The sequence below is a fragment of the Cherax quadricarinatus genome, chromosome 88 (assembly GCF_038502225.1).
Source record: "Cherax quadricarinatus isolate ZL_2023a chromosome 88, ASM3850222v1, whole genome shotgun sequence".
In the NCBI taxonomy this organism is placed as follows: Eukaryota; Metazoa; Arthropoda; class Malacostraca; order Decapoda; family Parastacidae; genus Cherax; species Cherax quadricarinatus.
In genome coordinates, this window is record NC_091379.1 from 6050540 (window position 1) to 6064445 (window position 13906).

A 13906-nucleotide genomic window follows, 5' to 3' on the forward strand; every position below is an offset into this window, starting at 1 on the left:
TGAGGTGCGCAGCTACACTGCGCTACTCAGTCATCAGCTACTGTGAGGTAGCAGCAGTGAGGTGCGCAGCTACACTGCGCTACTCAGTCATCAGCTGTGCCACACTGTGAGGTAGCAGCAGTGAGGTGCGCAGCTACACTGCGCTACTCAGTCATCAGGTGATGGTGCCACACTGTGAGGTAGCAGCAGTGAGGTGCGCAGCTACACTGCGCTACTCAGTCATCAGCTGATGGTGCCACACTGTGAGGTAGCAGCAGTGAGGTGCGCAGCTACACTGCGCTACTCAGTCATCAGCTGATGGTGCCACACTGTGAGGTAGCAGCAGTGAGGTGCGCAGCTACACTGCGCTACTCAGTCATCAGCTGATGCTGCCACAACAAAGATGGCTGAGGTGGAGGTGCTGTCTCGTGGGTATCTTCAAAGCTTTGCCCATGCCCTGGGTGCACCAGAACCTGCGCTCAGACTCCTCATATCAATACTGATAGGTAATATTCTGCCTCTTAAGTAATATTTCAGTAATAATAATTGTTAATGAAGCAGCAGTGAGGTTTTTCCTGCCAGTATATCCGGTGAGGTGTGCCATGTGTTACCTCTTATCTTTCATTATAGTGCCTCACATTGGACCCTCTCGGGCTCTTGATCCAAGTAATTGACCCTCTCGTCCAATTCCTCGGATCATACCTCATTTCCCAGGTGGGAGCCACTGTGCTTTTTGTGATAAAAGTTGTTATAATAGTGGTGGAGAGAAGTCTTCTTATTTGTTAGTTATAATCCGCTTTAATACCTTCACGGGGAAGCGGTAAACTCGTAGGGCTCGCGCAGGACCTATGGAGATGGGAGGCATTCACGTTTGATCCAAGCAAACGGGTTGAAGGTTGAATTCCTTGGATCAAGAGCCCCTCACTCGCGGCAACTTTTACAAGGACCACAATGGAAATAAGAACAAGGAAGTCACTGACTTTTTTGGGCTGTCTTAAGTAATTTATACTATGTATGATAATTTATGTACGTAATTGGATTCATGTGTATCTGTACATAAATAAACATACACTGGCATCAAGGAACCTTGAGAGCTATCTCTGATTGTCATCAAGGAACCTTGAGAGCTATCTCTGTCATCAAGGAACCATGAGAGCTGTCTCTGATTGTCATCAAGGAACCTTGAGAGCTATCTCTGTCATCAAGGAATCTTGAGAGCTATCATTGGCATGAAGGAACCTTGAGAGCTCTCTCATTGGCATGAAGGAACCTTGAGAGCTTCCTCATTGGCATCAAGGAACTGTGAGAGCACTCTGATTGGCATCAAGGAACCTTGAGAGCTCTCTCATTGGCATGAGGGAACCTTGAGAGCTCTCTCATTGGCATGAAGGAACCTTGAGAGCTCTCTCATTGGCATGAAGGAACCTTGAGAGCTATCTGATTGGCATCAAGGAACCTTGAGAGCTATCACTGATTGGCATCAAGGAACCTTGAGAGTTAGCTCTGTTTGGCATCAAGGAACCTTGAGAGCTGTCTGATTGGCCTCAAGGAACCTTCAGAGTTATATGATTGGCATCAAAGAACTTTGAGAGCTTTCTGATTGGCATCAAGGAACCTTGAGAGCTCTGATTGGCATCAAGGAACCTTGAGAGCTATCTGATTGGTATCAAGGAACCTTGAGAGCTCTCTGATTGGCATCAAGGAACTGTGAGAGCACTCTGATTGGCATCAAGGAACCTTGAGAGCCATCTCATGCAGTAAGGAACCTTGAGAGCTATCTGGCATCAAGGAACCTTGAGAGCTATTTCATTGGCATCAAGGAACCTTGAGAGCTATGTCATTGGCATCAAGGGGCCTTGAGAGCTATCTCTGGCATCAAGGAGCCTTGAGAGCTATCTCTGGCATCAAGGAGCCTTGAGAGCTATCTCAGTGGCATCAAGGAACCTTGAGAGCTATCTCAGTGGCATCAAGGAACCTTGAGAGCTATCTCTTAGTGGCATCAAGGAACCTTGAGAGCTATATCTCAATAACTTCACTTATTGTTGCTCGCTGCCTTATCAAACATTTTTATTATGGTCATTATGTCTTATCAGTGTCATTCATAATTACATTAGTAACAATGTAGATCATTAAAACATTATTTACTGCTTTATTAATATAGTAATGAAGAATCACTTTATTACTAGTAGTGTTTAGCATTAAAACATAGTATCTCTGAAACAAGTTATTTGATCGACAGCCAGGAGCACACTCATATTTGATTGGCAGCCAAAAGCACAGACACACATTGACAACCAAGAGCACAGACTCTATTGATATACAGCCAGGAGCACAAACACATACTTGATTGACAGCCAGGAGCACACACATGTATTTGATGATGATATTAATAATAATAATAATAATAATAATAATAATAATAAAAGGTAGTAGGTTGGTAAACAGCAACTGCCCAGGGAGGTACTACCGTCCTGCCAAGTGAGTGTACAACGAAAACCTGTAATTGTTTTACATGATGGTAGGATTGCTGGTGTCTTTTGTCTGTCTCATAAACATGCAAGATTTCAGGTATGTCTTGCTACTTCTACTTGCACTTAGGTCACACTACACATACATGTACAAGCATATATATACACACCCCTCTGGGTATTCTTCTATTTTCTTTCTAATTCTTGTTCTTGTTTATTTCCTCTTATCTCCATGGGGAAGTGGAAGAGAATTCTTCTTCCGTAAGCCATGCGTGTTGTAAGAGGCGACTAAAATGCCGGGAGCAAGGGGTTGGTAACCCCTTCTCCCGTATAAATTACTAAATTTAAGAGAAACTTTCGTTTTTCTTTTAGGGCCACCCTGCCTTGGTGGGATACGGCCGGTGTGTTGAAAGAAAGAATAATAAAAGATTGGATATCAGATTGAATAGAGGAGTATGGAGGAAGTGAATGTATTCAGATATTTGGGACTGGACTTGTCAGCAGATGGGTCTATGAAAGATGAGGTGAATCTTAGAATTATTATTATTATTATTATTATTATTATTATAGAATTGATGAGGGGAATAAGGTGAGTGGTGCAATGAAGAGTTTGTGGAGACAACGTTATCCATGGAAGCAATGAGGGGAATGTATGAGAGTATAGTTATACCAGTGCTCTTGTATGGGTGCAAAGCATGGGTGGTGAATGCTGCAACAAGGAGAAGGCCGGAGGCAGTGGAGATGTGTCTGAGGGCAGTGTGTGGTGTCTGGGGATCAATACCCTCGCTGCCTGGCCCACGCCAGGTGTGAATGTAATACAGAAAATCCGTAGTTAGGAAATTAGAAGGAGGTGTTTCGTTACTAAAAGTATTATCCAGAGGGCTGAGGAGGAGTTGTTGGACATTTAGAGAGGATGGAAAGAAAATGACTTGAAGAGAGTTTAAATCTGTAGTAGACGGCAGGGTAGGGTTGGCCTAGGAAAGGTTGGAGAGGTAAAGGAGGTTTTGTGTGCGAGGGTCTTGGACTTCCAGCAAGCATGTGTGTGTGTGTTAGGAGTGAGTGGAGACAAATGGTTTTTATGACTTGATGTGCTGTTCAAGTGTGAGCAAGGTAACCTTTATGAAGGGATTCAGGGACACTGGCAGGCTGAACTTGAGTCCTGGAGGTGGGAAGTACAGTGCCTGCACTGTGAAGGAGAGGTGTTGATGTTTATTTATTTATTTATTTATTTATTTATTAATTTGAACATGATACAGAGAAGTACAGAGGAATACAGTAATTAAGTGTAACATGCCAAAGCCCCTTGTATGCAGAGCATTATGGGCAGGATGTTGCAGTTTTATAACTGTGGTGTAAGCATGCCTCTGGCAAGACAGTGATGGAGTGAATGATGAAAGTGTTCCTTCTTTTTTCAGGTCACCCTGCCTTGGTGGGAAATGGCTGATGTGTTAATAAAATAAAAAAAAAGTAACAATCTTTATTTCTACAAGTACATGTACACCTATACCTGAATAAAGTTGCTTACTTACTAATGTTTACAGGCCTAGATGACATCAATGACATACTACTATATAGAAAGCTCCTTATTATACAGAGCATTTCAGGTAAATTAGGTCAATTTTATCCCCAGGATGTGACCCACACCAGTTGACTAACACCCAGGTACATACTTATTTTACTGATATATGAACAGGGACAGCAGTTGTTTTAAGGAAACGCATCCTAATGTTTCCACCCGTACCGGGGATCGATTCCTGGACCTCAGTGTGTGAGCCGAGTGTGCTAGCAATCGAGCTACGGGACACCCAGGAGTGAGCACGCGTGTCACAATAGTTCATTTTCCAGTTTGCTTATTTGTGGTTCAATAGAGTACTGTATGTTCTTATATGTTCATGTAACTTAACCTAACCAGTAAACTTGTCACAGTACATTTGCCATGTGTATAACTTTTAAAAGTTCTGATACCAAACTCTCAAGTGAATAAAACTTAGAAAAACAAAATGTATAAAGAGCTGAAATGGAATTTAACATTCAAACCTCATTTTGAATTATTCATGAGTTAAAATTTTATAGGACTACTGTACTACTAGGAAGATTACCCTGGTGGGTAATAATAATAATAATAATAATAATAATAATAATAATAATAATAATAATAATGCACTTGGAAGGTAACTCTCAGTGAACTTATGGAAGCAACTGTAGTCATGCACTGATATGTCTGTGATGTTACCTTGATCAAATGCAAATATTTTTACTTTTACTTTCTTTTTTTTAATGTTAATATAGTAAATAAAGAGAATGGATGAGGATTCGAACCGAAGTCCTGAATGGTAGTAGTGCTCTACCACTGGGCTATGAGGTTACATGGTAGAGCACTGGACCTGCTACCATTCATGACCAGTTCAAATCCCTGTACATAGTTCTGTTTATTTATATATAATATCTATCTGTCTATCTATTATTCATTTAATTCAGAAAATGTCGTAAAACAAAGTTATGTAAAATTTATTGCATTTAATATTTTTCTTTTAGGTTACCCATTAATGCTAATTCATCGGTACACCTTGTACTGCAAGCGTCCTTGGATGCAACACCTGTATTTCATTACAACTGGAGTTAGCATTGCTCTTTTTAACTATGGTAAGTCTTAGCAGCTCTTGAGAAGTAAAAATATATGGAGTGTTCTCTCAGTTAATAACTTTAAATTTTATAATTTGTACCAAGTATTGTAATAGAACTTTATAAATTTATATATTTTTTATTATAAAGTACAGTAGATTTAACCCAACATTCACTTGAACTTGTGTGTGAAATGAAAAATAACAGTACGTACTTTGTATGAAAGTAACGCTAAAAACTTGATTGCGTTAAGGGCAGTTAATTGAGAAAACAATAACAATAGCAACGACAAATTCCCATAATATATTAGTAATATGATAGGGAGTTGCACTAGATACAGGAGGGGCTCACTTATACAGCAGGTTAGGTGCTGGGCTACTGCTGTGAAGTGAGGCATAGCTTTTTTTTTTCATATGCATATAAAAGCCTGATAACAGGTTTACACTATCATATATGAAGTGAGCAATATATCTAGGCCCAAAATATGCATATACAGTACACATATACAGTACTCACAGCTGTGATTTAGTGTATAGGACAAGGAGGAATAACATCTTGTAGGAGTGAGGAAGAGCCAGTTGTGAGTGTGGGGGAAGTTCGTGAGGCAGTAGGTACAATGAAAGGGGGTAAAGCAGCCGGGATTGATGGGATAAAGATAGAAATGTTAAAAGCAGGTGGGGATATAGTTTTGGAGTGGTTGGTGCAATTATTTAATAAATGTATGGAAGAGGGTAAGGTACCTAGGGATTGGCAGAGAGCATGCATAGTTCCTTTGTATAAAGGCAAAGGGGATAAAAGAGAGTGCAAAAATTATAGGGGGATAAGTCTGCTGAGTATACCTGGTAAAGTGTATGGTAGAGTTATTATTGAAAGAATTAAAAGTAAGACGGAGAATAGGATAGCAGATGAACAAGGAGGCTTTAGGAAAGGTAGGGGGTGTGTGGACCAGGTGTTTACAGTGAAACATATAAGTGAACAGTATTTAGATAAGGCTAAAGAGGTCTTTGTGGCATTTATGGATTTGGAAAAGGCGTATGACAGGGTGGATAGGGGGGCAGTGTGGCAGATGTTGCAAGTGTATGGTGTAGGAGGTAGGTTACTGAAAGCAGTGAAGAGTTTTTACGAGGATAGTGAGGCTCAAGTTAGAGTATGTAGGAAAGAGGGAAATTTTTTCCCAGTAAAAGTAGGCCTTAGACAAGGATGTGTGATGTCACCGTGGTTGTTTAATATATTTATAGATGGGGTTGTAAGAGAAGTAAATGCGAGGGTCTTGGCAAGAGGTGTGGAGTTAAAAGATAAAGAATCACACACAAAGTGGGAGTTGTCACAGCTGCTCTTTGCTGATGACACTGTGCTCTTGGGAGATTCTGAAGAGAAGTTGCAGAGATTGGTGGATGAATTTGGTAGGGTGTGCAAAAGAAGAAAAATTAAAGGTGAATACAGGAAAGAGTAAGGTTATGAGGATAACAAAAAGATTAGGTGATGAAAGATTGAATATCAGATTGGAGGGAGAGAGTATGGAGGAGGCGAATGTATTCAGATATTTGGGAGTGGACGTGTCAGCGGATGGGTCTATGAAAGATGAGGTGAATCATAGAATTGATGAGGGGAAAAGAGTGAGTGGTGCACTTAGGAGTCTGTGGAGACAAAGAACTTTGTCCTTGGAGGCAAAGAGGGGAATGTATGAGAGTATAGTTTTACCAACGCTCTTATATGGTTGTGAAGCATGGGTGATGAATGTTGCAGCGAGGAGAAGGCTGGAGGCAGTGGAGATGTCATGTCTGAGGGCAATGTGTGGTGTGAATATAATGCAGAGAATTCGTAGTTTGGAAGTTAGGAGGAGGTGCGGGATTACCAAAACTGTTCTCCAGAGGGCTGAGGAAGGGTTGTTGAGGTGGTTCGGACATGTAGAGAGAATGGAGCGAAACAGAATGACTTCAAGAGTGTATCAGTCTGTAGTGGAAGGAAGGCGGGGTAGGGGTCGGCCTAGGAAAGGTTGGAGAGAGGGGGTAAAGGAGGTTTTGTGTGTGAGGGGCTTGGACTTCCAGCAGGCATGCGTGAGCATGTTTGATAGGAGTGAATGGAGACAAATGGTTTTTAATACTTGACGTACTGTTGGAGTGTGAGCAAAGTAACATTTATGAAGGGGTTCAGGGAAACCGGCAGGCTGGACTTGAGTCCTGGAGATGTGAAGTACAGTGTCTGCACTCTGAAGGAGGGGTGTTAATGTTGCAGTTTAAAAACTGTAGTGTAAAGCACCCTTCTGGCAAGACAGTGATGGAGTGAATGATGATGAAAGTTTTTCTTTTTCGGGCCACCCTGCCTTGGTGGGAATCGGCCAGTGTTTACCTGGAGTTTACCTGGAGAGAGTTTCGGGGGTCAACGCCCCCGCGGCCCGGTCTGTGACCAGGCCTCCTGGTGGATCAGCGCCTGATCAACCAGGCTGTTGCTGCTGGCTGCACGCAAACCAACGTACGAGCCACAGCCCGGCTGATCAGGAACTGACTTTAGGTGCTTGTCCAGTGCCAGCTTGAAGACTGCCAGGGGTCTGTTGGTAATCCCCCTTATGTGTGCTGGGAGGCAGTTGAACAGTCTCGGGCCCCTGACACTTATTGTATGGTCTCTTAACGTGCTAGTGACACCCCTGCTTTTCATTGGGGGGATGGTGCATCGTCTGCCAAGTCTTTTGCTTTCGTAGTGAGTGATTTTCGTGTGCAAGTTCGGTACTAGTCCCTCTAGGATTTTCCAGGTGTATATAATCATGTATCTCTCCCTCCTGCGTTCCAGGGAATACAGGTTTAGAAACCTCAAGCGCTCCCAGTAATTGAGGTGTTTTATCTCCGTTATGCGCGCCGTGAAAGTTCTCTGTACATTTTCTAGGTCGGCAATTTCACCTGCCTTGAAAGGTGCTGTTAGAGTGCAGCAATATTCCAGCCTAGATAGAACAAGTGACCTGAAGAGTGTCATCATGGGCTTGGCCTCCCTAGTTTTGAAGGTTCTCATTATCCATCCTGTCATTTTTCTAGCAGATGCGATTGATACAATGTTATGGTCCTTGAAGGTGAGATCCTCCGACATGATCACTCCCAGGTCTTTGACGTTGGTGTTTCGCTCTATTTCGTGGCCAGAATTTGTTTTGTACTCTGATGAAGATTTAATTTCCTCATGTTTACCATATCTGAGTAATTGAAATTTCTCATCGTTGAACTTCATATTGTTTTCTGCAGCCCACTGAAAGATTTGGTTGATGTCCGCCTGGAGCCTTGCAGTGTCTGCAATGGAAGACACTGTCATGCAGATTCGGGTGTCATCTGCAAAGGAAGACACGGTGCTGTGGCTGACATCCTTGTCTATGTCGGATATGAGGATGAGGAACAAGATGGGAGCGAGTACTGTGCCTTGTGGAACAGAGCTTTTCACCGTGATAATAAAAAAAAAAAAATTACTTACTTTAAAATATTTTCATCCTTAGCTTATAGTGAGTGGTGAATATATTTATTTTAGAAAGTCTAAATAAATGAAGAATGGACATAATTGAAAACTGCTGTATTAGAAAAGCATTGTAAAGTGGGGCCTGCATGTATATATGATCATCAGTTACTTGTCTGTCAAAATTTTTGGAGCTCTTATGACGTGTCAGTTGTGGTGGATATATGTGCTTAAATTTTTACATACAAACAATGTAAAAATCCCAGAACACAGATGTAGTATTACAGTGGTGCCAGAAGCACGAGAAAATTGCCTATTGTTTCTTTATCAAAATGAAAGAATATTTGGCGGTTCTTTGATGATTACTGAGTGGTTATATATTAACTATCATGTTTGTAAGGTTTATGGGCTTAGCTATTGTTTTCATCCTTAAAATTCTTCCTTGTCACCTGTCACTTGCAACCTGGCTAGGGGCTGTAGCTCCTGGTTTTGGTCATTCCTAGCTGGACTGTGTCTCTGGACACACCTGCTTGGGCTCTCCTGCATTCCATTCTTAACTTGCTCCTTAAGAAATATTTTCAATTGCAATGTTGAAAAACCTTAAGCAACATCATTACCATTTTCTCCATAGTGGTTGCTCTGTGTGTGTGTATGGAGTGGCGATATATATATGAAAGTTAGTGGATGAGTTTGGGAGGGTGTGTAAAGGTAGAAAGTTGAAAGTGAACATAGATAAGAGTAAGGTGATGAGGGTATCAAACGATTTAGATGAAGAAAAATTGGATATTTGGGAGTTGACTTGTCAGTAGATGGGTTTATGAAGATTGGGGTTAACCATAGAACTAATGAAGAAAAAAAGAAAAGGTGAGTGGTGCTTTGAGGTATCTGTGGAGACAAAAAAAACGTTATCCATGGAGGCAAAGCAGGGAATGTATGAGAGTATAGCGGTACCTACATGTGGGTGTGAAGCATAGGTTGCAAATGCAGCAGCAAAGAGGAGGCTGGAGGTGGTGGAGATGTCATGGTGTAAATATGCAGAATTCGTAGTGTTGAAATTAGGAGGTGGTGTGGAGTTACTAAAAGTACATATTAGAAGGCTGAAGAGGGGTTGTTGAGGTGGTTTGGTAATTTAGAGAGGATGGAACAGGGTAGAATGACTTGGAGAGCATATAAATCTGCAGGGGAAGGAAGGTGGGGTAGGGGTTGTCCTAGGAAGGGTTGAAGGGAGGGGGTTGGACTTCAAGCAAGTGTGCACAAGCATGTTAGACAGGAATGAATGGGACCTGATGAGCTGTTGGAGTGTGGGCAGGGTAATATTTTGCGAAGGGCTTCAGGGAAACCGGTTAGCCAGACTTGAGTTCTGGAGGTGGGAAGTACAATGCCTACACTTTAAAGAAGGGTTTGGGATATTGGCTGTTTGGAGTGACATCTATACTGTCGTATCTGAGTGCCTCTGCAAAGACAGTGATTATGTATGAATGATGGTGAAGGTGTTGAATGATGACTAAACATTTTTCTTTCTTTTTGGGTCACCCTGCCTTGGTGGGAAACAGCTGTATTAAAAAAAAATAAACACGCTAAGATAACAGGGATATCTTGCTACTCCTACTTACACTTTGGTCACACTTCATAGACACGCACATGCATATATATATATATACATACATCTAGGTTTTTCTCCTTTTTCTAAATAGCTCTTGTTCTTTTTATTTCTTCTATTGTCCATGGGGAAGTGGAAAAGAATCTTTCCTCCGTAAGCCATGCGTGTCGTATGAGGCGACTAAAATGCCGGGAGCAATGGGCTAGTAACCCCTTCTCCTGTATACAATTACTAAAAAAGAGAAGAAGAAAAACTTTATAAAACTGGGTTGCTTAAATGTGCGTGGATGTAGTGCGGATGACAAGAAACAGATGATTGCTGATGTTATGAATGAAAAGAAGTTGGATGTCCTGGCCCTAAGCGAAACAAAGCTGAAGGGGGTAGGAGAGTTTCAGTGGGGGGAAATAAATGGGATTAAATCTGGAGTATCTGAGAGAGTTAGAGCAAAGGAAGGGGTAGCAGTAATGTTAAATGATCAGTTATGGAAGGAGAAAAGAGAATATGAATGTGTAAATTCAAGAATTATGTGGATTAAAGTAAAGGTTGGATGCGAGAAGTGGGTCATAATAAGCGTGTATGCACCTGGAGAAGAGAGGAATGCAGAGGAGAGAGAGAGATTTTGGGAGATGTTAAGTGAATGTATAGGAGCCTTTGAACCAAGTGAGAGAGTAATTGTGGTAGGGGACTTGAATGCTAAAGTAGGAGAAACTTTTAGAGAGGGTGTGGTAGGTAAGTTTGGGGTGCCAGGTGTAAATGATAATGGGAGCCCTTTGATTGAACTTTGTATAGAAAGGGGTTTAGTTATAGGTAATACATATTTTAAGAAAAAGAGGATAAATAAGTATACACGATATGATGTAGGGCGAAATGACAGTAGTTTGTTGGATTATGTATTGGTAGATAAAAGACTGTTGAGTAGACTTCAGGATGTACATGTTTATAGAGGGGCCACAGATATATCAGATCACTTTCTAGTTGTAGCTACACTGAGAGTAAAAGGTAGTTGGGATACAAGGAGAATAGAAGCATCAGGGAAGAGAGAGGTAAAGGTTTATAAACTACAAGAGGAGGCAGTTAGGGTAAGATATAAACAGCTATTGGAGGATAGATGGGCTAATGAGAGCATAGGCAATGGGGTCGAAGAGGTATGGGGTAGGTTTAAAAATGTAGTGTTAGAGTGTTCAGCAGAAGTTTGTGGTTACAGGAAAGTGGGTGCAGGAGGGAAGAGGAGCGATTGGTGGAATGATGATGTAAAGAGAGTAGTAAGGGAGAAAAAGTTAGCATATGAGAAGTTTTTACAAAGTAGAAGTGATGCAAGGAGGGAAGAGTATATGGAGAAAAAGAGAGAAGTTAAGAGAGTGGTGAAGCAATGTAAAAAGAGAGCAAATGAGAGAGTGGGTGAGATGTTATCAACAAATTTTGTTGAAAATAAGAAAAAGTTTTGGAGTGAGATTAACAAGTTAAGAAAGCCTAGAGAACAAATGGATTTGTCAGTTAAAAATAGGAGAGGAGAGTTATTAAATGGAGAGTTAGAGGTATTGGGAAGATGGAAGGAATATTTTGAGGAATTGTTAAATGTTGATGAAGATAGGGAAGCTGTGATTTCGTGTATAGGGCAAGGAGGAATAACATCTTGTAGGAGTGAGGAAGAGTCAGTTGTGAGTGTGGGGGAAGTTCGTGAGGCAGTAGGTAAAATGAAAGGGGGTAAGGCAGCCGGGATTGATGGGATAAAGATAGAAATGTTAAAAGCAGGTGGGGATATAGTTTTGGAGTGGTTGGTGCAATTATTTAATAAATGTATGGAAGAGGGTAAGGTACCTAGGGATTGGCAGAGAGCATGCATAGTTCCTTTGTATAAAGGCAAAGGGGATAAAAGAGAGTGCAAAAATTATAGGGGGATAAGTCTGTTGAGTGTACCTGGTAAAGTGTATGGTAGAGTTATAATTGAAAGAATTAAGAGTAAGACGGAGAATAGGATAGCAGATGAACAAGGAGGCTTTAGGAAAGGTAGGGGGTGTGTGGACCAGGTGTTTACAGTGAAACATATAAGTGAACAGTATTTAGATAAGGCTAAAGAGGTCTTTGTGGCATTTATGGATTTGGAAAAGGCGTATGACAGGGTGGATAGGGGGGCAATGTGGCAGATGTTGCAAGTGTATGGTGTAGGAGGTAGGTTACTGAAAGCAGTGAAGAGTTTTTACGAGGATAGTGAGGCTCAAGTTAGAGTATGTAGGAAAGAGGGGAATTTTTTCCCAGTAAAAGTAGGCCTTAGACAAGGATGTGTGATGTCACCGTGGTTGTTTAATATATTTATAGATGGGGTTGTAAGAGAAGTAAATGCGAGGGTCTTGGCAAGAGGCGTGGAGTTAAAAGATAAAGAATCACACACAAAGTGGGAGTTGTCACAGCTGCTCTTTGCTGATGACACTGTGCTCTTGGGAGATTCTGAAGAGAAGTTGCAGAGATTGGTGGATGAATTTGGTAGGGTGTGCAAAAGAAGAAAATTAAAGGTGAATACAGGAAAGAGTAAGGTTATGAGGATAACAAAAAGATTAGGTGATGAAAGATTGAATATCAGATTGGAGGGAGAGAGTATGGAGGAGGTGAACGTATTCAGATATTTGGGAGTGGACGTGTCAGCGGATGGGTCTATGAAAGATGAGGTGAATCATAGAATTGATGAGGGAAAAAGAGTGAGTGGTGCACTTAGGAGTCTGTGGAGACAAAGAACTTTGTCCTTGGAGGCAAAGAGGGGAATGTATGAGAGTATAGTTTTACCAACGCTCTTATATGGGTGTGAAGCGTGGGTGATGAATGTTGCAGCGAGGAGAAGGCTGGAGGCAGTGGAGATGTCATGTCTGAGGGCAATGTGTGGTGTGAATATAATGCAGAGAATTCGTAGTTTGGAAGTTAGGAGGAGGTGCGGGATTACCAAAACTGTTGTCCAGAGGGCTGAGGAAGGGTTGTTGAGGTGGTTCGGACATGTAGAGAGAATGGAGCGAAACAGAATGACTTCAAGAGTGTATCAGTCTGTAGTGGAAGGAAGGCGGGGTAGGGGTCGGCCTAGGAAGGGTTGGAGGGAGGGGGTAAAGGAGGTTTTGTGTGCGAGGGGCTTGGACTTCCAGCAGGCATGCGTGAGCGTGTTTGATAGGAGTGAATGGAGACAAATGGTTTTTAATACTTGACGTGCTGTTGGAGTGTGAGCAAAGTAACATTTATGAAGGGATTCAGGGAAACCGGCAGGCCGGACTTGAGTCCTGGAGATGGGAAGTACAGTGCCTGCACTCTGAAGGAGGGGTGTTAATGTTGCAGTTTAAAAACTGTAGTGTAAAGCACCCTTCTGGCAAGACAGTGATGGAGTGAATGATGGTGAAAGTTTTTCTTTTTCGGGCCACCCTGCCTTGGTGGGAATCGGCCGGTGTGATAATAAAAATAAAAAAATAAATACATGTATATATGCAGAATAACCACTTGTGAAAAAATAATAGAATTCCAAGTGCTTTTGTGATTTCTGACATTGTCAAGGAACTGTAAAGATAAAATATCAACAGGAAAACAAACTGCACTGCACATTTACCTTACAACACCTGACATTTTATGATGATGTAAGTGAAACACAGCTTATATTCTACCCAAGTATTAAGAGTTTAACTTTTCTAATGTATCTTAAATTCTTTCCAAATTTTATTAATTATAAATGAATCCAATTTCCTAGGTAGTAGGTTGGTAGACAGCAACCACCCAGGGAGGTACTACCATCCTGTGGTAGTAGGTTGGTAGACAGCAAACACTCAGGGAGGTACTACCA

At 41.6% G+C, this 13906-nt stretch overlaps 1 protein-coding gene across 1 annotated transcript in view; it reads left to right on the forward strand.

Annotated features, from left to right (window-relative positions):
* The first annotated feature begins 322 nt into the window (after positions 1-322).
* nes (lysophosphatidylcholine acyltransferase 3 protein nessy) overlaps positions 323-13906 on the forward strand; it is a 56760-nt gene continuing 43176 nt past the window's right edge. The window contains exons 1-2 of the mRNA XM_070103918.1: positions 323-485; positions 4983-5090. Coding sequence (XP_069960019.1) covers positions 383-485; positions 4983-5090 — 211 coding nt within the window. The 5' untranslated portion in view covers positions 323-382. The remainder of the gene's footprint in view (positions 486-4982; positions 5091-13906) is intronic.